A 20959-nucleotide genomic window follows, 5' to 3' on the forward strand; every position below is an offset into this window, starting at 1 on the left:
ATAATTTGATCCTGCATTTGCATGGGAAATTTTTAATAGATTTTTCTTCTGTTCTTCTGCTTGCACTTGCTCTGTCATTGTTTTTCTGTGCATGGTGCAGGCTGGGGGCGAGCAGTGAGGAGACTGCTGGGGCAAACACTGTTTTGGCAGTTTTTCATATGTGGTCCTTGCTGTTTTAAATAGACCCTTTCCTCACCCCACCTTCTTGCTTCCTTTTGCACAGCTGCTTGCTGAGCGATGAGCAGTATGGGCCCCTTCCAGCTGAGGGTGCAATCTTGGTATTTAGGGTCTTTTGCTGGTTGAGATGGAGCTGGAATGTCCTTTCAGCTGGGAGACACAGAATCTGACCAAGACTGTGAGACCCCGGGGGACCTTCAGCTCAGTGAGCGAGGTGTTCCCAAGAACTCCATCTGGAAAGTGGTGCAGAAATGCTCCTGCTGGAAGAATACAACCTGCTCGTGTAAAGCTGCCCGTTTCCAGTGTAGCTCCTCTGGTGATTTGTCGTGCGCACACCCAACAGCACCCCAGACTCGTGGCACTCCTGAGCGTTCTGGAGACTGGGCTATCCAGACTTGAGTGCTGCCCTAGGGGGCTCAGTGATGCTGATGGCCCTGCACTCAGCACCACTCCCCCCTCATGGCAGGGTTTCCAGGTGAGTCCCACTCCGTCCCTCCACCTTATGGGAAGGGTTTGCTGCAGAGTGGGGAACTTTGCTCTCCCTTGCAGCCCCATCCGGGGCTGGCGAGGGCTTAAGAGACGCTCTATTCACTCGCAGTGCAGCACTATGAACTCAAGCAACACGTGCAAACGAGGTACCGCACGTCGCGCGTCCCGCATCCCACACCAAGTGCGCGCGCGGAGCTACGCAGGGTCTGCACCACACAGGCAGCGATCGCGGGGACACCGGGAGCAGCGCTCAGCCCGGCGTGAGCCCGCGAAGCTGCGCACCCCGCGCCCCTCCGCAGCGGCGCTGGCGCCGGGGCTGCTGCCGGGCGGGAGGGCGCGCAGGGGCGCGGGGGGGGGGCGGGGCAGCCCCGCGGGGCCCAATGAGCGCCTGGGCGGTGCCACGCGCGGGGCGAGTTTCCCGCGGGCGGGGGGCGGGCACCAATTAGGGCCGGGGCGGGGCGGGGCGGGGCGGTGCGCGCGGGGCCGGGGCCCCCAGAGCGAGGCGCGGGGCTGAGCTTCGCTCCGCTGCTCCCAGTCCCGGCGCATCCCGGCACGGCGGGGATGCCCGCTGGCAGCGCGTAGAGGAGCGCCCCGGTGGCCTGGGAGGATGTCGGGGAGCAGCGGAGCGCTGCTGCTGCCGCTGCTGGCAGCCGTGCTGGTCGGTGCTCCGGGGCCCGCGCAGCCGGCGGGAGAAGCCGCCTGCCTCCCGGTCCGCACCGCCTTCCAGGTGCTGCAGCCCGGAGCCAAGTGGGTCCCCGAGGGCCCCGTGCCAGGTGAGATCGCCTTCTCCGTGGTGTCCAGCCGGCTGTCATCCCCTCCCTGGGGTTCACCCGGGGCTGTTCGGGTGCGGGGCGAAGCGGCTGCAGCGCCCCGAGCCGGGGGGGGGTCGCTGTGCGGCTGCGGGACGCTGCGGAGCCGGGTGCGGGCTGCCCGGTCTTCCCCGAGGAGCTCCCCTCCCCCGGCGGCAGGGGTTGCCCGGCCGCTCCGTGCCGCTGACCGCCGGGCTCGGCGCCTCGGATATGGGGATAACACGAAGCCTGTGATTACGTCGCAGTAATGGGAACCCGCTGGAGAGCGAATCTTTATTGCGCTCGGTTTGTTCAGGGGGGTCTTTCACCCCGGGTGGCCGAGGTGAGCTCGAGCTGTCGGGCAGAGCCGCGGCGCTGCTGGAGGGACCAGCTGGCCCCGTCCGCGCATGCCGCTGTCGGGGGTCCGGTGTGAGGTCCTTGGGAGCTCGCGGTGTCCTCGCCGGCGAGCGGAGGCTCCGCGCGCCCGTCACGTCTCTGCAGGTCCCGGGTCCGCCAGAGCTACTTTCCACAGCGCGAGGTGTGCCAGGGTCCGAGGCAATCCCGCTCTGTAAGGCTGCTCTGAGAGCATCCAAACCCTCATCCCAGCCCGAGCCCGGGGTCTGCCGCAGCTCCAGAGGATGGGGCTGGAAAGAGGCAGCGTGGCTGCCTCGGGCTGTGCGGGTGCTGTGCGGGATGTGAAGGCGCAGTGGGAGTCTGCGATAGATCTGGGAGAGGTGTTACTCTGCTGTGCAGTTCCCATTACAGGTGGGTGCCTCACCACCTACGCCCTGCAAGGCTGCTTTCTGTATATATGCCTCATTCCTATTTTAAAATGTAAGTGAAATACTTGAATTCTTTGCCTTTTAAAGGATCTTCTGTAGCTTTTTGGGAGCTAGGGAATGTCGGCTGCTCCGGGTGGGTGGCTGTGTGCTGGGAGTATGAGTACACAAACGGATCACTTTTGATGGCTGCGTTACGGAGCTGTCTGGAGAGCTTGGTGCTGTTGTGTTGGGTTCAATACGCAACGGAGAACGCCTGCCCTGAAAAGCTTATGATCAAAGTATGAAAAGGAAGAGGTAACAGGCAAACGTGACAGGCAGGGGAGGTGCAATGAGATCATCGCTAGCAGTGGCTGCTTCTAATAACAATGCGTTGAGTTATGTTTCTCGCATTTGGTGTCGCACAGGCCAGAAACACAAGAGTTCCTTCAGCAGCGATCTGCTGCAGCACAGGAGAGGAAGGGGGAAAATGGGGTGCCCAGGGCTGGGAATGTAAGATGTTGTGGCTGCTGGTGCAAATCCCAAGTCTTGTGGTCTGTAGGACTGTAGCAATGCCTCAGCTTAGCAAGAGCTGTGAGAGATATAAGGGGAGTTTAGACATGAGAGTGTACCTTTCCTGTCACTACCTACATTCCCTTCTCATATAGATTTTGACACTTAATGCTCCTTTCAGACTAGCTGCAGGAACAGCATCTCTTTCTGTCCCAGAGGGCCTTGGTCTCCTGGTCAGTAAGGAACAGGCACTGGAAATACTTTCCAGTGACATGTTTGCATGAAGAGTTGCAGGAAAGGGAAAGAGCTGCTCTTATCACCACTGAATTGACAAATTCTGTTTGTCAGAAGGAAGGGAAGGTTTCTTTTGAAAGTCAGTGAAATTCTTGCTTTGATTCCTAAGTAACTTTACTTAGTATGTTTTTACATACTCCAGGGAGGTGATCGAGGGGTGAGCAGGTTCCTGGAGGATGACTCCCATTGTACTGAGGTGCTGCTGGGGCTGCCATGCTGCAACGTGATTGGTCCTTCCCCAGAAACCAGTAGCATCCTGTAGCCTGGCCTGGCTTGATTGCAGTGGGTGTTTTTGCCCTGGTATCTTCCCATCCCAGCAGGGTTCAGGTTGCTGGGGTTTCTCTCTTGTGCTTTTGCTCCCCTGTGAGCCCCAGCTACATCCCTGATAGTCAGGGGGAGTAAGGAGCCCTCTGCCTCTCTGCAGAGCCTGTGGGGAGCTGGATCAATACCTCGTAACAGGGCTGTTTCAAGTGAATGCTTCCATCTTGTTATGATGATAAAGTTCCCACATATCAAATCGAAAGTGGATTTTACATTTGCCTAAGTACATAAACTTGATCATAATTAAAGCAATGACTGCTTGCTTATACCTTGGATCTGGCCCATCTTGCATGACTCTGTTTGGTAATTACACTTTAGAGCACTTGCTTCTCCTAGTAGCAGCTGCATAAATCTCTGTAATAGGTGAACATCACTCAAGGACTATTTTCCAGGCATCTGTTTATTGCTTTTCTTCCTTTCATACATCTGTCAATTAAAAAAAGTTTCAGAGTTCCCAGCCACAAGTCACCATGGAATCAATTCTGAGAACCTTTCCCTACCACCTGGAGAAACTAAAGCTGAACAACTTATTTAAAATGTGGTGTTTTTTTTTTTTTTTTTTGTTTTGTCACAAACAGAAAACAATTGTTTCTGGAAGACCCATTTTGCATTATGAGCAGTTGTGGCTGAAGGACTAAGTAGTGGAAATGCTGCTGAGTTGCAACACACACAGGAGAAATGTCCCACAGCTCAGTTTTACCACATCAGTGGTGCGTGGGCTGGAGGGACATTGGCACAGCACTCTCTGTAGGAGAGCTCTGAAGTAGACAGAGACCACACTTCTAATTAAAACACAAACCAAAAAAAAAGGCAATTCTGATAAATGTGAGGGAAGTGTCATGCTGTTTTGTGAGCAGTATTGATGTTCTGGGAGTAATTCTAGCTGCAGGCATGCACCAGGCAGTGAGAATCTTGGTCTGCTCCGGTTCTGCAGTCTGGGGACCAGGTTTTTGTCACTGTGGAGCATGCTCAGAGGTGGGGAACAGCATGGCCTAACTACTGTCAGATGCAGCTGACTGTTCCGAGGGGTGGGAGGATGTAATTCATGGCAACATCTTGATTGGAGCTGGATCAGAGATCTTGTGCTGGGGAGGAGTGAAGGCAGGGTGATGGGAGAGTGCTTTTCCTAAGTTTTGATGAAGATGAGACTGAATGCCAGCTCCTGAACCAGCCTGTGGTTCTGTGTTGGGGTAGCTTCATGTACAGTAATAACTAAATTCTCTTTTCCCTATGTTGCCTGTCTTAGTTTTTTCCTCCATTTGCCTTTTCTCTGCATAATTTCTCCTATCTATAAACAGCAGCTTGAATTTCCATTTCTCCTGCTCTGCTTTTCTCTCCTTTTTGCCATTTTGGTTTCTCTGTATTGGTGGTGATGCTCCTCATGCTGGTGCATGTGGTTAGAGGGGAAGGGGTGAGCTGGTGCCTTGGCAGGATGAGGAGAGGGGATGGATGTCTCCGCTCTGGGACAATGGAAAACTGAGGAATATTTATCTTGACAGAAATATCTGCTGGCGGGTCTGTTTCCTTCTCCCACAGCAAGTTGTTATTTACAGCTTTTTGTTCCTTTTCTTTGATGGAAGCAAATATGGATTCACCCTAAGAAAATAGGAGATTAACCTTTTGGAGTTGAGGTGTAAGGCTTTACAAGTGGCTGGCTAAGCATGTCAAGCTTTCTTTTCTCTTTTTTTTTTTGGCAGCTGGTGTGTGCCAACATACAGTTTAAAAATTAGAAAACCCAACTCTTCCCGTTGGTCTCTATGCGCCTTTGCTCATGAGCTTATTCCCGTTGTACTCCTGCTCTTTTATTCTCTTTTTCCTGAGTGGGACTAATGATGCTCCTCCCTGTGCAGCCTTTCCATTTAGCTAAGCACGGTAGTTTAAGAGCTCAGTTTACTAGATAATTGAGTTTTCTGTTCTTAATTATTTCAGGCCTGCAAGTTGCTCTCTTGATAGTTAAGAGAGCAGAAGCAAAACCCTAAAATCTAGCAACTTCCCCAGGCAGTGGTTTTATAGTGAGATCATTAATTTTATTTTTTTTTCCCAGGGGTTAACTTTAACAACATCCTGAAGAGTGTCCTTCCCAGTCTTTGGAATGGCTGTAGGATGTGTGCATGTGACTGTAATAAATCTGTGTGGGGAGTGGGTGCCGAAAGTTAACTCCATTGATGACAGTGTTGATACATTTGTACATTTGTTAGGAGGAAACTTTTGCTCTGTAAAACATATTTTTCTCTGTAATGTTTTCTTTGAAAAGATGTGTTTTTATAGAGTGTTAGATTTGCATGAGAATCATCTGGCCAACATTGTAACACCAGGGGAGGAATCCAGAGTCAGATGGCCTTGTGAAACACAAGATGGAATAGAAAATAAAGGGTAATTAAGCAGTAATAAATATCCCATGTAGTACCCATACTGTTCCAACTTAAATCACCTATTGAATGAGGTTGGTTTATAATTTATATCTCTTTAATTAGGTTTTAGAAAGATCAGCATTAAATATGGATTCTGGTTTCTAAACAGTTGCATTTCCTTTTCCTCCCCCCAAATGCTGAGCATTAAAAGGCACTGACAGATGTACAAACCCCTAATCACTTAATCTAAAAGTTTTTATTAAAAAGTATTGAAAAAGCTGGAGGGAAATCCTCTACATTTAAATGTTGAGTCACTGCTTTTATCTATTTAAAGCATGATGCTGGTTGTAAAACAATTGGAGGAGGCAAATTGACCCAAACCAGCATCTTTCTTGTAGGTAATATTAACAAATTGGTGAGTTAAGAGGGTGGGAGGAACTCCTCTGACATTTCCAGACTGCAGAAGGCGAAGGTGCCACTGCATGGCGTAGCAGAGCCCCCTCACACAGGAGGAGGCTGCAGGAATGTAATGTTAAGCAGGGAGAGGTTCTTATTTTGGCAGTGCCTGGGGTAAATTTGGGGGGAATGTTAATCTGATTTAAGCTGCCATTGGATCTGGGTGGGAAGGCTTATGTGCCCCAGTGTGCACAGCTTGTCTGCCTGTATCTGATGACAGGGTTGAAGCTATCCTGGAATGCTTAAAATCAAAGGAAAATCCTTCAGCCTTGTGAAGGAGTCCACAACTCCCCATAGATGATCTTGAGGGTTTTTATTTTTGACATTTAATCTACTGAAATTATTTTCACTTCTGCTGTACTAACCACCTATCTGCGGGAATAATTGTACATCAAAGTCAAATGTAATGGTTTAAAGTCACTGCTACCCGTCCGTCAGTAAAAATTTTCTGTCAGGAGGAGGAAGAGACAGGGTGCTACTGAAATTACTGCAGCTTTAGAGTTTATTTCTGTCAGCTGGGAGCGTATGCGAAATTGCTGGAGCATTTACACTACTGTTCCCCAAGATGGCATAAATGGCACAGCTCTGATGGTGCCTGGCATTCCTGCACCCATGGAAGGGGCTGCAGCCAGTGCCTTCTCATCCATGGGAGTTGGGTATCAGAGGGTCAGGCTGCTGTGCTTGGCATCTCATAATCTCACTAATCTTGCAAAGATTGGTATGTGAGCATCCAAATGCAATTTAATAAAATGGTTGCAGTAATTTGAGGGACACTTTCTTTCTGAAAATGAGTTTGTAGTGATTTATAGCAAAAGGAGAAGGTTGTTTGCAAGGGCTGAGACTGGCATTACAAGGTGTAATGACTTGAAACTTTAAAAAAAAGGGGTTGTGTAGCTTGGGAGATGAAAACAGTCTTAACAGTAAGGGCCATTAGGCAGCAGAATAGGCTTTGCTATCTCACAAGCTGGAGTATTGCTGGAGGTGTTTGTGTTAGATAAAATGCTGAGAGGGGGTGGATTGGGAGGCAGAGGTATGATTTGATGACTCACAGGACCTTTTCCATGCATTTTTTTTGAGCCAGAAACGTGTGGCACCTTAATTCATTTATTGCTCATGTCTGGTCTGTGGGCTTGCTGAGTGTTCCCAGGTATTTGTGTCTCTTCATCCTTCACACTTCTGGAGAACAACACATGGTTTGCACAGCCCCCGGGCCCTTTGGGCTCTTGGGGGTGCTGCAGCTTGAGTGCAGAAGAGGCTCCTTCAAGCAATGGCACAAATAAACCCCAAATACAGTTGCAGGTCTAAAGGTTTTGTCTCTGTTTCATCTGTGTCAGCTGGGGCTGAGGTCAGTGGGGTGGGTTAGTGGCTCCTGAGGGACTGGCATCAAAACCTCCCATCCTTATTTCTCCTGGGGGACTTGGAGATGGGAGTGTTTGAGCCAGCTCACCATCTGGGAAAGCCATACACAGAAAAGAGCTGGCAGATGGGAGTCAGGCCTCCATTCCTCATCCCTCTGTAGCAGCACTGTGCCAAGAACCTTGTCCCTGGTACCTTTCAAGAGCCTGCCCTGCCTCTGTTGTCCTGTTGTGTTTACCATGACATTTCTTATCGTGGTCATTGGTGTTAGTTGGCTGTCTCTGTAAAACATTTTAAGCTGAGTTAATTGCCAGGCTTTTTCCTCCTCCTCTGTGATTGCTCTGATACAGCATGTGTCTTTCTTTTTACTGCACAAAAATAAAAATCTATTTAAGGGGAGAGTTGGGCTTAATTGCTAAAAAGAAGGATGGGATGTGAATAGATGACCTTGCTGCTTCCTATCCTTGGCTTTAACTTGCAGAGACCTCTTAATTGCCAACACTCAGGTTTTCTATATTGGTATTTCCATTAATCATGGAAGGATTTTTATTTTATAATTTGAAATGTGTCCTAATATAATAAATGTAGGAGGAAATAAGCTTTGTATTAAAAAGAAATTTATGGCTGTATTGTAGTGTTAAAGAGACCATGCTAAGCCTTTTTGCGGTGTAAATTGAGTTGAGTTTGACTTTAAAAAACCTCTTTAAATTGCTGTTATGTAACTGCTTCTCTCATTAATGCAGTATCTTGCTGTTATGTGGTTTTTTGGTCCCTTTTATTTTTTCAATGCATGAAATACCTGTCGCTGTGCTCCTCTGGGGTGGATGAGTTCATGAACCACTGAGGCTCGAGCTTCAGATATTGGTGGTTCTGTGTCTGTGTCAGAGGGCTCGAGGAAAGGACTTGTGTTGGGCATCCTGCTTTGCAGAATGGGAAACCAGTGCAGTGGCAAGCCAGGATGGGAGTTTGGACCCCTCTCTCCCCCTTTACAATGCGGTTTTTTTTCAGCCACAGCAGGACCTGCACTGGTTAAATCTCCTTTCTTCACATGCAATGTGTGCTGTAGATGAAGTGTTTCATGTTCCTTTTCCCATGCTGTGCCAGGTGAAGGGACAGGGCTGGAGGGAGGAGGATTTCTGCTGTTGCTGCTCCTGAGCCCTGACAACTGGTTTTCCCTTGGCACTGTGCATGACTGTTCTTCAGGAGGCACATGATTGAACTGACATTAATATTAATCTTGTTCTTCTAGACTACCCTTGCAAAAGTGACTTTTGACACTTCCTAGTAATTAGGGAGAGAGTGGATGTCGTAAAAGGTTCCTGTCTCCTCTCCTTCACAAGAGTCTGAAAGGAAGCATAATCCTTCCAGAGCAAAGATGTAAATTACCAAAGTAGCTTTTACTGAGGAAAAAACCCTTTATAACAAGCAGGAAGGCAGAGTGAGGGCCAAGAGGTGTGAGGAGCCTTCACTCTCTCAGGGCTGTTGGTCACTGGCCTGGGGACTGCTTCCTCATCCTGGATCTTGGCAGTGCTGAACCTAGCAGGGAGCTGCTTTTGGTTTGGGCACAATGCAGTTTGGGTGGCAGATGCTGAAATGTGAGGTTCTGGCTATTCTTTGACCCTGGATAGCTGTTTTTAATTGAGCTGTTGTTTGCTGTTTCAGTTTCTAAGAGCAGCATCAGATTAGATGTGTTTTGCATGAGAGCTGTTTGCTTTGAAATGAGCTTGTTGCTCTGGTTGTGTGTTTGGGGCCTCAGTTTGCTCTTAAAAGTTGATTGAAGATGAGACATTTTTTTGCTGCTACTTCCAGCTCTTTTGTTTCATTTTCTGTTGTCTGAGCCTAGAAAGATTTCTATTTTTTTCCCTAAATTTTATCTATTTTTAGCTAACAACACTTTTCTTAAAGTTGTATACTTTCTCCATGAATAAATGCTTTGGGAATGTCAAAAAAGAAGTTTAGCATCACAGAGCAGTGCTGGAGATTCCAGAGCAAGTGGTGTCCCTCTGGTCTTTGTCCCCTGGCTTTTGTCCCATCTTGGTGAATGAATCAAGGTGCTGCTGAAGAGGCTCTTGCCTTGTGCAGTGCTCAGAGCACCCTCAGAATCTGTCCCTCTGCAGTGGGATGTCCACAAGTGAAGCGATAGGCCTTGAGCTTTGCCTGTTGCAGTGGAGGAAGCATGGGATGGGGACATTAGTGGTACAATTTAAAAGTCAGCACTAAAAAACCAAGTAAATCACTATAGTTGTGTCCTTCTGCTATTACGGTTGCTGGGGATACAGAAGGGTAGAAATTGCAGGCAAATAGCACTGTTACATTTCAAATTACTTTTAAGTCTTCATGCAAATTACAAGAATATGCTCCTTGATGTACTACATACATTGCTCTATTCACTGTAAATACAGAGCCTCAAATCCTGTCTCCATTTTCCACCTCCCACTCTTAACTTTTCGGCCTGCCTGTGACTCCTCACTGGTGTGCTGTAGGCACACAGGAGGCAGCAGGGCGAGGCTTGGGATCGCTCTGCTCGGCACCAGCACAGCAGTGCATGGAGTGTGTGGGAGCTGAAGCAAGCACTGTGCTGGCAGGCAAGCACAGCTCTTGGGGGCCACTGCTCAGCAATCTGGGCTCTGCCTTATCAGTCCTCTCCTTTGGCCAAGCTGCTTGCTCAGGACAAATTCCAGAAATGTCATCAATTTGCCCAAACAGTAATTGCAGCCGTACTGATGCTTGGAGTTGGTTTCCTCTCCACTCCAAGCAATTTCATCTCCTAATGTAAATTTTCTACTCTTCTTGTGCCTCTCCAGGGACTGATCTGCAGGTATGTATCCCAAAGGGCTCCACGTGCTGCTCGAGGAAGATGGAGGAGAAGTACCAGGCAACCGCCCGCCTGAAAATGGAGCAGCTGCTGCAGTCTGCCAGTGTGGAGCTGAAATTCCTTGTCATCCAGAATGCTGCTGTCTTCCAAGGTGAGTGCTGGGGATGCTCCAGTCACGTGCAAGAGGAGACAGCATTTCTGCTCCTCTTCCTCAGCACTGGGCAATTGGAAGTGAGATGGCTGGAAGCTTTCTGTTCACTTGTTTTCATGTGTTTGTTAATATTATATATGCTTGTTTATGATTAGTAATACACCTGGTTTGCTGTATGGTTACTCTGCAGGGTTTGTCCTAAATATTCCTGCAGCTGTAAGAATGAATGGAAATTTAAAGACTAAACTTCTTGAGGTGAAAATTAAAAAAACCTCAAAAATAAACCACTTCTCCAAGAATTAAAACCTGTGTGCAAGTATTGACTTGTCTGACTCTGTCAGTCCCAAAATACAGGTTGCAGAGATATGATCTGGTTGTCACCTCAGTGTAATGCTTGGTAAGATCTGCCTCAACTGTGTGTATTGTTATTGTTATCCACTGCACAACAAAGTTGGTTATTCTGTGGGAAAGGTGGCAGAGGCTGCTGGTTCCCAAATGTGGTCCCTGGTGCCCCAGGGGGTATTTGAATGCTTGGTGACCTGATGCCCTGCTGTCTGGGACAACTTTCTTTCTAATGATAACATGATGGTTTTGTTTGTTTGCTTGTTTTTTCTTTGCAAAATGAATCTTGGAATATTTTTTAGTGTGGATACACACTAGTTTGTGCCACTTAAATCTGCAATCATCTTTTTAGGGCCTTTACACAAGCAAAACTTATTCCATCCATGGTTATTGTGCGGTGAAATGACTGCTTATTTGTTGAGTGCTGTCCTATTGAGGTTCCATCATTCTGTAGTAATGGTGTTTTTGCCTGTATTTAAAAAAGCAGTCATGGGCAACCAAGTGTTTTTTCCTTCCTGGTGATATTTTTGCAGAATAATTGATTTATTTTTGTTTATGCCTCACTAATAGCAAGACCCAAGGCCTGCTGAAGCCTGTGAGATCAGGGCAGAGCCCTGTTCTGGGCCACAACTGACTGATGAAGTCTAATATGTTGTTTTTCTCTATGTAAGATCAAATGAATTGCTGAGGGGATAACAGCAAATTTTTTCCCCCCAGTAATTCTTAATGCAGTTACCATTAAGTTCCAGTTCTAATAACCAGAATGGAGTAAAACTAATGAGTGAATGGTTTCCTAGGCACTGGAAATGTGGACCAGCTTCAGAAATGGTGAATAACCTGGGTGGAATACAAAGTGTCTGCCTCCCTCCTTTCCATTTGACAGAAACTGCAACATTAGTTTTTATTGTGTGTGGGAATGACACCCTGTGGTACTGCAGGTTGCGCACAGCAGCTGGGTGCTCTGGCTCTGAACTTTCTGCCTCTTCTGGAGAGAGCTGAATCCCTTGCTTTGATTTTATTATATTCCACTCCCCCCCTTTCCCCCCCCCCCCCCCCCCCGCCTTTTTTTTAAACTGTTATTTGCATCCTGGCCCAGAGACCTGTGATGGGATTTTGAAGCTGAAGTTATTCTGAGAAGCCCTGGTATGTGGACTTGCCATTCTTGGTGGTGGGGAAGAAAAGCATTTAATGAACAGTTTCTGACCACTTCTGCTTATGAAAAAGCTCGTGACTAATAATCGTTTGCAATCCCATTGCAGAGGAGGAATTCCTAGCTGGAACCATTGAGGAGCTCAGTTTGATTACCTTGTATAAAGTGTTTTAGACTTGGAAGGATGGTTCATTAGACTTTGAACACCATTTACTTTTGTTGTCTTTAAAATTAGTCTGAAAGTATGTAGAAGAACACTTTTAAATAGGTTGATCTTTTGATTGCTGCTTGCTTAAGAGTATTTTGATGGCAGTGCCAGAGGCTGTTCCAGCTATAGATACTGTGCTGGATGCCCCTGGCAGGGCTGTGACTGGGGCTGTGCAGGGCACTCAGATTTTTGGGGGATGCTGGAATGGTCAGGGAAGAGCAGCCCCTGACCACCATTGGAGTGGCCCCTGAGCATCTCCTGCAGGTCCTGGGCAGATTCCCTGTGGCTTTGGGAATTGGGACTGCAGGAATGAGATAGTTGAAAGCAGTGCCAGCTGTGAGATGTGCTCTGGCAGGGAAGAGAGCTCCCAATGTGTCTTGCTTTGGGTCAGACCCCCAGTGTGGGGACCCAGTGCAGAGGATGGATAATTGCAGCTGTCTCCAGGGAGGGGAAATGTGTGGGTATGGAATGCAGCCCAACCACTCGTATTAAAAACACAAATGTGAAATCCTCCAGAGTTAATTTTATTATTTTTACCCTGGCATCTAAAGGGATTGCTAGTCTGACAAGCAGAATCTCACCTAGATGTTATTATTTTGCACCAAATTTAATTTCTTCCTGCTGAAGCTAGAGCAGCATCTCTGCTGATAAATATCAAGAGAAATTGTCTGGCATTTACAGGAAATCTCATCCAGGCCTATCTGTTACAATGTTCACTTAGCAAAGTTTATTAGATTATTAGTTTTAGACCCTTGGGCCTTTTCTTTATTGCAGTTAAGAAGGAAAAATCCCAACCAAAAAAATCCTCCATTCACTAAATTTAAATGGTACAATTAGCATCTGGTCTTATCTTGCAGGCATTTTTTAAAATTATGAAGATGATTTAAGTAGTGATTTAATCTTTTGGAAACTTGCTGTATTTGACAGTGTTAAAATGGATTGTGGCTGCCACGACTGCAGTTAATCTTACTCCAGGATTTTTTTTTGCGGGCAGTTTTTTCACTTTCCCTTGGTGTATCCATGCTGGTACCTGCCCGTGTGAGCACCTCCTGGTTGGGGTTCTCAGCTCTGAAGCTGGATGTATCCCATCACCTCAGAACTGCTCATCTGTCTTTTGTCACGTGACATTTAGTATTGCTAAATGTTCTCATGCAAACTAACCAGTAGTTAGTCCAACTCACCTTCTGGAGAGAACGATGAGAACCTTGCCTATGGTTTGCTTTCTCCCCTCTTTTTCTTCTGGTAGATCTTTGCTTTTTCAGTGGGGGAATTTCTGGTCCTGCCACCATCTAGTCTTTTCCTATTGAAAATATGACAACAAAAAAAAAAAACCCTCAATGAATTCTACTGATTTCCTAAATATTAAATCTGAATAGCTCAACTTTGTGAAAGGTAAACTTGAGCAGGAAAATACCATTGTGGTTCTTCATCTGTCCTTCCCCTCACTAAGGAACTCTGTTCCCTGGGGTTGGCTTGTGTGCATGTTTATCAGTCTGATTTCTCCTGCTTCCCAAGCTTGGGAATATGCTTTTGAATGGTCACTTAATTTCTTGCCCTGCATATTGGCCACATTGCTCTATGGATAACGGAAAACTAAACCTTTAGCAACTGCTCACTTGCAGCTTTTGTGGTATGTTCCTCCCAGTTCTTTGTTCAAGGGAAAAGGCACTTTAAAAAGTGGAAAGATGGCAACACAAGCACAGAAGGACCTCTGAGAGGAGAGGAGCATCTACACCCATTCTTTATGTCAGACTTTCTGGTAATGTCCCCCCTCAATCAAGTGAGAAGAGCAGGAACAGGAGAGCTGACTGCGAGGGACTGCTTCTGCACACTGAGCTCCTGGGGAGAACTGCTTTCAGTATTTTAAGTGATTGCTCAAATAAGTGTTCAGCAGGATCTCTTGCTGCCTTTCTGCAGCCTCTTCTGTTGATGCCAGTCCCATCCTGGAGGGACTTTTCCATGTGGTGCAAACAAGGGGCTGTTGGAGTGTGTCAGTGGCTGCTCTGTCTTCTCCTGGCAGTGGCATAAATTGTGAGATTGTGTGGCTGATTCTGACCCTGAACTGAGCTGCCCCAATGCTTGTGTGGGTGCAGAATTTCCTTCCACCCACTTCCCAAATAGCTCCTGTGGGGCTGCATTGCTGCTGGAGCTTTGGGAATGTGCTGGATGGTGGTAAGGTAGTGTTGCCTTTCCCTGGTCTTAAAATAAAGAGCCAGACATGGTTTAAAGGAAAAGGGGTTTTTACCTCGGTATTTATTTAAGGATCCTTAAGGTGCACTTTGTTCAGGTGGAATGTGCCAAAATGCACACACACAATAGATCACGTATACAATTTATAGACCTTGCAAATTAGCATATCTGTGAAAGATTCCCCAATGAGAAGCTTAAATGAATAGTGTGATATTCCCCCCCCCCCAAGGAATATCCCCCTGGATGGGCCTATCTTAGTTTACAGGATGTGTTTTAGAGAGGACCTTGGTTTCTCAGGATAGTGTAGGGCCTTCTGGCCTCCAACTGCGAGGCCCCCAGACTGTTTGGTCTCCTGGCTTAATGGAATATTGGATCTAAGCTAAGTTACCAGATTTAAAGAATTACAAGTATGTGTGCTAAAAGCACTGGGGATACATAAAAGCTATATAAAAGGGTGTTTAAAAAGTATATATAAAAAAAGCAAAAAATCATCATGGCATCAGTAGGAGTGCAGTAACCCAAACTGGAAAATTGATTGGGATGCTGCAGTTGAGGGCCCCTTGGTGAAGGCCTGTAGGTGTAAATGAAGACCTGGTCTGTTCCTTCTCAAAGGCAATGGCGTCTTCCCTTCTGCAGATGGCAGCTGGAAAATAACAAAAGCTGTATCGGGGAAAACTTGCAGGGGCTACAGAGATTTGAGAGGCTTTTGGGATGTGTGTTTCACAGTGGTTTCTAGGAAGACCATAATAAATCAACACCAACCAACCTGCCTGTACATGTTTATTTTCTTATTCGTAGGAGAATCCTGTTCCTTATCTCCTCTGGATGGGGCCCTCGGTAGTTCTGGCAGAGCAGGTGCTGTGGGGAGGATGTCAGTTCATCTCCCCTTGTGTGCTGTGGTAGGATAAAGGCAGAGCTGTTAACTCTTAGTCCTTCCAGGCAGCTCTGAAGGCTGTAAATCCTCCATTAGGCATAAATGCAGCCATTCTGGTTATTTATAGTTATTTACACTATCCATTCATATCTGTCAGGAATGAAGGCAGTTTTGACATTGCAAGCTTCTATCAGGTTATCTTTAATCAGTTTAGAGGCACCTAAGCCACAAATATATCAAATAGCCAATCCTAATGTTGGAGTCCTCTAAAGTATGACTGAATTATTTATTTTGTTATGATGAAAATGTCTGGGCTTTATTGGGTTTTCTTTGAAGAACTTGATTCTGCTTGAAGTCTGGAAGATAAAAGATCAGTGATTGTCTCTCCAAGTTTCTTATTCCAAATCCTTCAAGGCTTTTAGTTTTTCATGAGCCGCTGTTACTACTTCAGAGTCAAGGTGAGAGAGCTGAGATTTCTTTTATTCTATTGAAGAGGTTTAACTGTATAAAGAATTTTATCTTTACTAATTATGCCTTGCACAGGTAAATCCAAGATACACATAGCAATTAGATGAGAAGAGATGGGTTGTGTGGTGGGAGCTTTTGCACGTTAATGACCAAGAAGAGTCTATTGATACCAGCACTGCCCAGCAGAGCTTGTCTCTTATCATTTCGAACAGTTTAATACTCCAGTGTCTTTAAGCCAATTAAGTTTTGATACTTCAGGAACGTCTTTCCGGTGCTGGCAGAAATAACGAGCCTTGGGTGGACTTTAGCACTGTGTTGTTCTACAGATCATTGGCCTTAGTGTGGGGAGGGAGGGAAGAGGTGATATGGGGCAAGTGGGAGGAGTCTCTAGCTTGGAAAATTAATAACCATTTCTGAATGTGGAGGTGAGAGGTGCTGGGACTTGGGAGGTCTTGGAGTTGAACTAGCCCTGCAGAGGGGAGATGAAACCAACAGGTCACAGCTGTGGTGTGTGGATGGGCTTGGCTGTGTAACCAGTGTGCAGGGTTGCACAGCTTGTCTAAACAGGAGGAAAGTGATTAGGATTACCTGAATAAATGTATAAAATAATTCTTAGCAGGACTTGAAAGTCTCCTGAGTGGGGTGGTCAGTTTAGTAGCTGCAGGTGGAAAGCACATGTGAAAATGTCAACTCCTGCTTGTGGGCTTGTAAAATATTAAGCTGACATTTTGGAGTAGACTCAAAAAATGAATACATTTTTTTGGAAGAGAATATTAAAACTCTTATTAGCCTTTACAAGTAAATAAGCTCAAGAAACGGATCTCTGTATCATCTTAATCATTCCTCTTCCTAATTAGTCCTCTGCTAACTGGAGTCCTGCTGCATCCTTCTGTGATGCACCTGTCTCCACTGTGGCTCTTCTCTCCAAAAGCTTTTTAATTTGTTGTTGCTTTAATATTTTCTTTTTTTAATATCTTGTACTTAAAATAGGAATTGTCTCACTGGGTCAGTTCAGGCTGGTGTTCTGCCTTTGGTGGGGCTTCCTTCCAGATGCTTTGGATTTACAAAGTTTGTAGTGGAAAACTACGGTGATACATTTACCAGGTTGAAAACTATGGTCTAAACCAATGATTATGGGTAGGTGGAAATAATGTCTGCATAATGAGAGATCTCTGACTGTCAGAATTGGTCTAGGCAGGTAATGTTTCCTTTCAAATAACCAGAACTTACTGTTCATAAATCACAGTTAATCTGTTTATTACACCAGCATACGAAGCTGGAAGTCTGGAGTGTGCCATAATGCTTAGCTTTAGGAGCAGAGCTGTAATAGCAGCAGCAATTTCAAATTATTTGAAATTGGGGGATCAGCAAAATGCAGGAGTTTGTGGAGGCTCTGGGCATTAAAAATGACTGTTGAGGATTGATGAGTTTCTTTAACGAATTGTAAAATCCATCATGCAGGAGTTAGGGCATGAAACTGCCCTCCTGAGCCACATAAACCATGGCTTTGGAAGTATTGCATGACAGTGCATGCTACTGGGAAGGGATGTTCTGAAATATCTTTGGTTTTGCTTTTGTTTCTTCCTCTCATTGCCTGAAGCTTCACTGCCGGCACAGCACTGGCATGCGGCTCACTGGGCTCTGGGGATGCTGAATGGGGCTTCCCCCAGAGGAGCCTCTCAGTGCCCCTCGCGATGCTGAGCTTGAGGTGTGAGGCTCCCCTCCTGCCTGGGCTCCCTCTCTCCTGCCTCAGTCAGTATCAGAGTGGTCCCATTCCCCATGATTTCCCAAAACTCTGGTGCATCTTGGACAGCCTTGCTCATAGTTGATGCAGAACTTGGCACGTGTCTCTGGGGTGTCTCCTTGCAGGAGGGATGGTGTTGGCTTTTGCTACTGTTTCCCTGCATTCCCCCTTGAGCTCTGCAACACATCCCTTCACGGATGGCTTCTCATGCTTCCACCTACATTTCCATGCATCTATTGACTGCTGCAGGAAGATTCTGTGTTATGCCCTTTGCAGAGATTTAGCAGCAACCCTCTGGCATGTCCATGGAGGAGTAAAATGTGCAGTAGGAGATATTCCTGGTCCCCTAGTCCCTGCTTTTGGAGCCTTCATGGCTTGAGGGGTGCAGCAATGGGGAGTTGTGTGTGATTGAGATCCCTCCCTGTGTCCTGCCTCTGTTTTTCCCTGCAATTAAACACTGCTGGTGTCCATCCCCTCATCGGTGAAATGAGGCTTGGAGGTTAATAAGGGACTTTTTGTAACTACCTATGTGCTGCTTCAGCAGTTTTTAAGCACTGCATTTGGTGTCTGGGCTTAGGGGTCCCCAGTTCAAAGTGGGTGGAGGAGTTCCTGGATGCTTGTGCCTTCTGCTGCTAGGGTGCTGTCCCCTGCCAGCTCTGATGCTGCTTTTCTGCTGTGGAAATGGATGGTGCTTTCGTGCTTCTGAAGGGGGAGGGAGGAATTGACTGCATGCACCTTGGGGCTGCTCCCTGGAATTAATGCTGCAGCTCCATAGGGAGTGTAGACCTTTTGGATGGGGAGGTGTCTGGGCTGGGGGTCTGCAGGAGGATCACAGCCTTGCTGGAGTGCCTGTGGCATTTCCTACAGTTCCTCCACGTCTGCGTGGTGGTGCTGCCTCTGTCCCATCTGCTCTGAACCACGTGTGCAGAACACGATCCTCTGCCTGCTTTCCCTGTCGGAGCGTGAGTTGAGACAACCAGGGAACGAGGGCTCCCTGTTCCTTCACGTCTCCTGCTTCCACAAGTGGGCTGTTTTCTGTAAATACCTTTTGAGGTCCAAGTTGTCATCTTTTGATAGTTCAAGTACTAATGTTCTTTAAATGCCTCCCAACGCTATAAAGCAGTCAAATGACATCTCTTTAGCTTGCAGTAAGGTGATATAAATGTCATGTTACCCTTGAATGTGGTATTTATGGAACTACTTGGTGCTATTGAATATTTGTGTTTTATTCTTTGTAGTTCCAGTACAGATATGGGCACAGCAGCATCTTCCATCACTTGTCCTGAAAGGATATATAGAGGCATTCTCATCCTGCAAAGTGCTTAAAATGCAAACAAGAGCTAGTTTGCATTTGCTGGGAAGGAAGGGGAGAAGGAAGCCAGCACCCAGCAATAAAGACAGGGGCTGTCTCTGTAATGAAAACATTTTGCTAGATTGTCATCTGCTTCACTTTTAAAGCAGCAATAAGATACAGTGATAAAATGGTCAATGGTGCATTTCATCTGAGGGAAATGAACTCTTGCTGAGCCAATTAAACTGTCAATACACTGTGGTTTCATGTTCCCCTGAGCAGACTGGGTCACCTCAGGTGTGTTACTCACTCTGACTTCACCACTGATGTGAAATCAATTTTAGCAATTTATAATCTTTCATTCTACTGTGAAAGTATATTAATCTGTGAAAAACACCACTCAGACAGTGAGGACGGATGACAGTTTTCCTCATAAGTGTGTATGGCTGGCACTGCCTCTTGGATTATCTGGTGCATGGAAGGCTGTGTAACATTTGGACACTCTAGAGACTGACAATCTAGTCTTCAAGCATGGGGCTTTATGCTTAAAATGTTAAAAAAATCATAGCAGCACCTTGGTCAAACTTTTTACTACTCAACTGAAATTGAGTACTTTGAAATTGGCTTTATTCCCTCAGCCCAGAAGAGGCAGAGCTCTCCACATTGCTTTTGGTATCAAAGAAGTGCTTGTGGCAGACTTGTGGTATTACTGCTCACTAGAAAGTAAAGCAGATACATCTGGCATGGATGGTGGAGAGATGGTGAAGGATATAGGATTTTCTGTGTTTGTTTCTGTGGCAGCAGTATCTGAATGTTTGAGTTTAGGTTTTTATCCTGCAGCTATGAAGGGGATGCAGGCTGGACTGTGTCTGGTTAGGACTACCTGGAAAAACCCCTTCCATCCAGGCACACTGGGATGCTGTACCTGGTGCTGTGTCTACTTCCAGCCCTCAGAGTGCAGGTGTCATAGGAGTCGTGGAATCATTTAGGTTGGAAAAGACCTTTAAGTTCATTGAATCCAACCATTAACCCAGCACTGCTGAGCCTACCACTAAACCATGTCCCCAGGTGCCACATCCACATGGTTTTTGAACACTTCCAGGGAGGGAGTTAGATTGAATTTGTGATTGCTGTGGTGTGCACAGTGGCTGAGCTTATTTAGGTGTTTTTGATGGGTGCTGGATTGAGCCCACTTGTCCTGTGTCACACTGGTTGGTCAGAGACGGACATGCAGGTTTGCGTGTGGCAGCCAGGGCTGCATAGGAGATGAGTGAAAATTCTGATGTGTGAAAGTAAAGCCATTTCCATGAAGTATTGCATCTAGGAATTAATGCATCTTCTATGACAGATTAAATGTAGGAAGCACTGCGTGTTTAATCTGCTACTATTAAAAAAAACCCCAAAACTTAATTGGAAAAAAATCATCTGAATGTGTGCTTGGGAGAAGAAAATCACAAACCTGTTGGTTAGCAAGTGAAGATTAAAAAAGCCAACCCTCTGAGACAAGGCAAAACAAAGAGCAGTGTAGCTCAATTGCATGTGAATTCTTTTGCTGATTATCTCTTCCCAAATTTGTCATCTTCAAGTCAAAAAATCTATGACTGGGTGTCATAAAGAAGCAATTTTAAAAGCAGGAGAGGATAGTAAGGCTGCCTCTAGGATTACAGCTCATAGCTTTGGAATTCACTCTCTTTGAAGGAAATTGGTGAGTAATGGATTGCAGTAATACAGTGTAGTTGTACTGGTCAAATTCCTATTATGATTACAGTGAAAAATTATGTTCCTTTTTCTAGGGAAAGGAAATTAAATAGGCCTAGTAATCCATGTAAGGAGATTGGCTTGCTAAAAGGAGGAAAGAATGTGAAGGCTAATCAAATCAGTGCATACTCTCAAATCTATCTCATTAAGAAAATAAAATCAAATTGCTACTGAATTTCCAAGGAATTATATTGAAATGACACAATGCTTTTACTGCCTTTTAATTATGAAATTATTTCAATCTGCTTGAGTCTGCTATGTAAGTGGGCTATCAGCTGTTCTTAAATATTGGCTCATAAATTCAGAATAGTTCTTTAAATGGAAGAAAATAGTATCCCTGGTCCTTCATCTGAGAATGCCAGCCCAGATCATGACAGGGTGAGAGCTACTATTTGTACTGGAGAAATCTGCATTGGTTGGTTCAGGTGCACAACTTCCCTCTGGACGAGGCTTTTAAGGTTGTTA

General features: G+C 46.1%; 1 protein-coding gene across 12 annotated transcripts in view; it reads left to right on the plus strand.

Annotated features, from left to right (window-relative positions):
- The first annotated feature begins 1159 nt into the window (after window positions 1–1159).
- The window catches only part of GPC3 (glypican 3), a 166412-nt gene continuing 146612 nt past the window's right edge, over window positions 1160–20959 (plus strand). For 11 of the 12 annotated variants that reach the window (XR_011150905.1, XR_011150906.1, XR_011150908.1 and 8 more), the window contains exons 1-2: window positions 1160–1439; window positions 10308–10469. Coding sequence is in view for 8 of the 12 variants with exons in the window: in XM_069015178.1 (XP_068871279.1) it covers window positions 1274–1439; window positions 10308–10469 (328 nt within the window). In the remaining 4 variants the exon portion in view is untranslated. Of the gene's footprint in view, window positions 1440–10307; window positions 10470–20959 lie in introns of those variants that run through there. The other variant, XR_011150907.1, reaches the window with a different exon arrangement.

Source organism: Aphelocoma coerulescens, chromosome 4A (genome assembly GCF_041296385.1).
Source record: "Aphelocoma coerulescens isolate FSJ_1873_10779 chromosome 4A, UR_Acoe_1.0, whole genome shotgun sequence".
In the NCBI taxonomy this organism is placed as follows: Eukaryota; Metazoa; Chordata; class Aves; order Passeriformes; family Corvidae; genus Aphelocoma; species Aphelocoma coerulescens.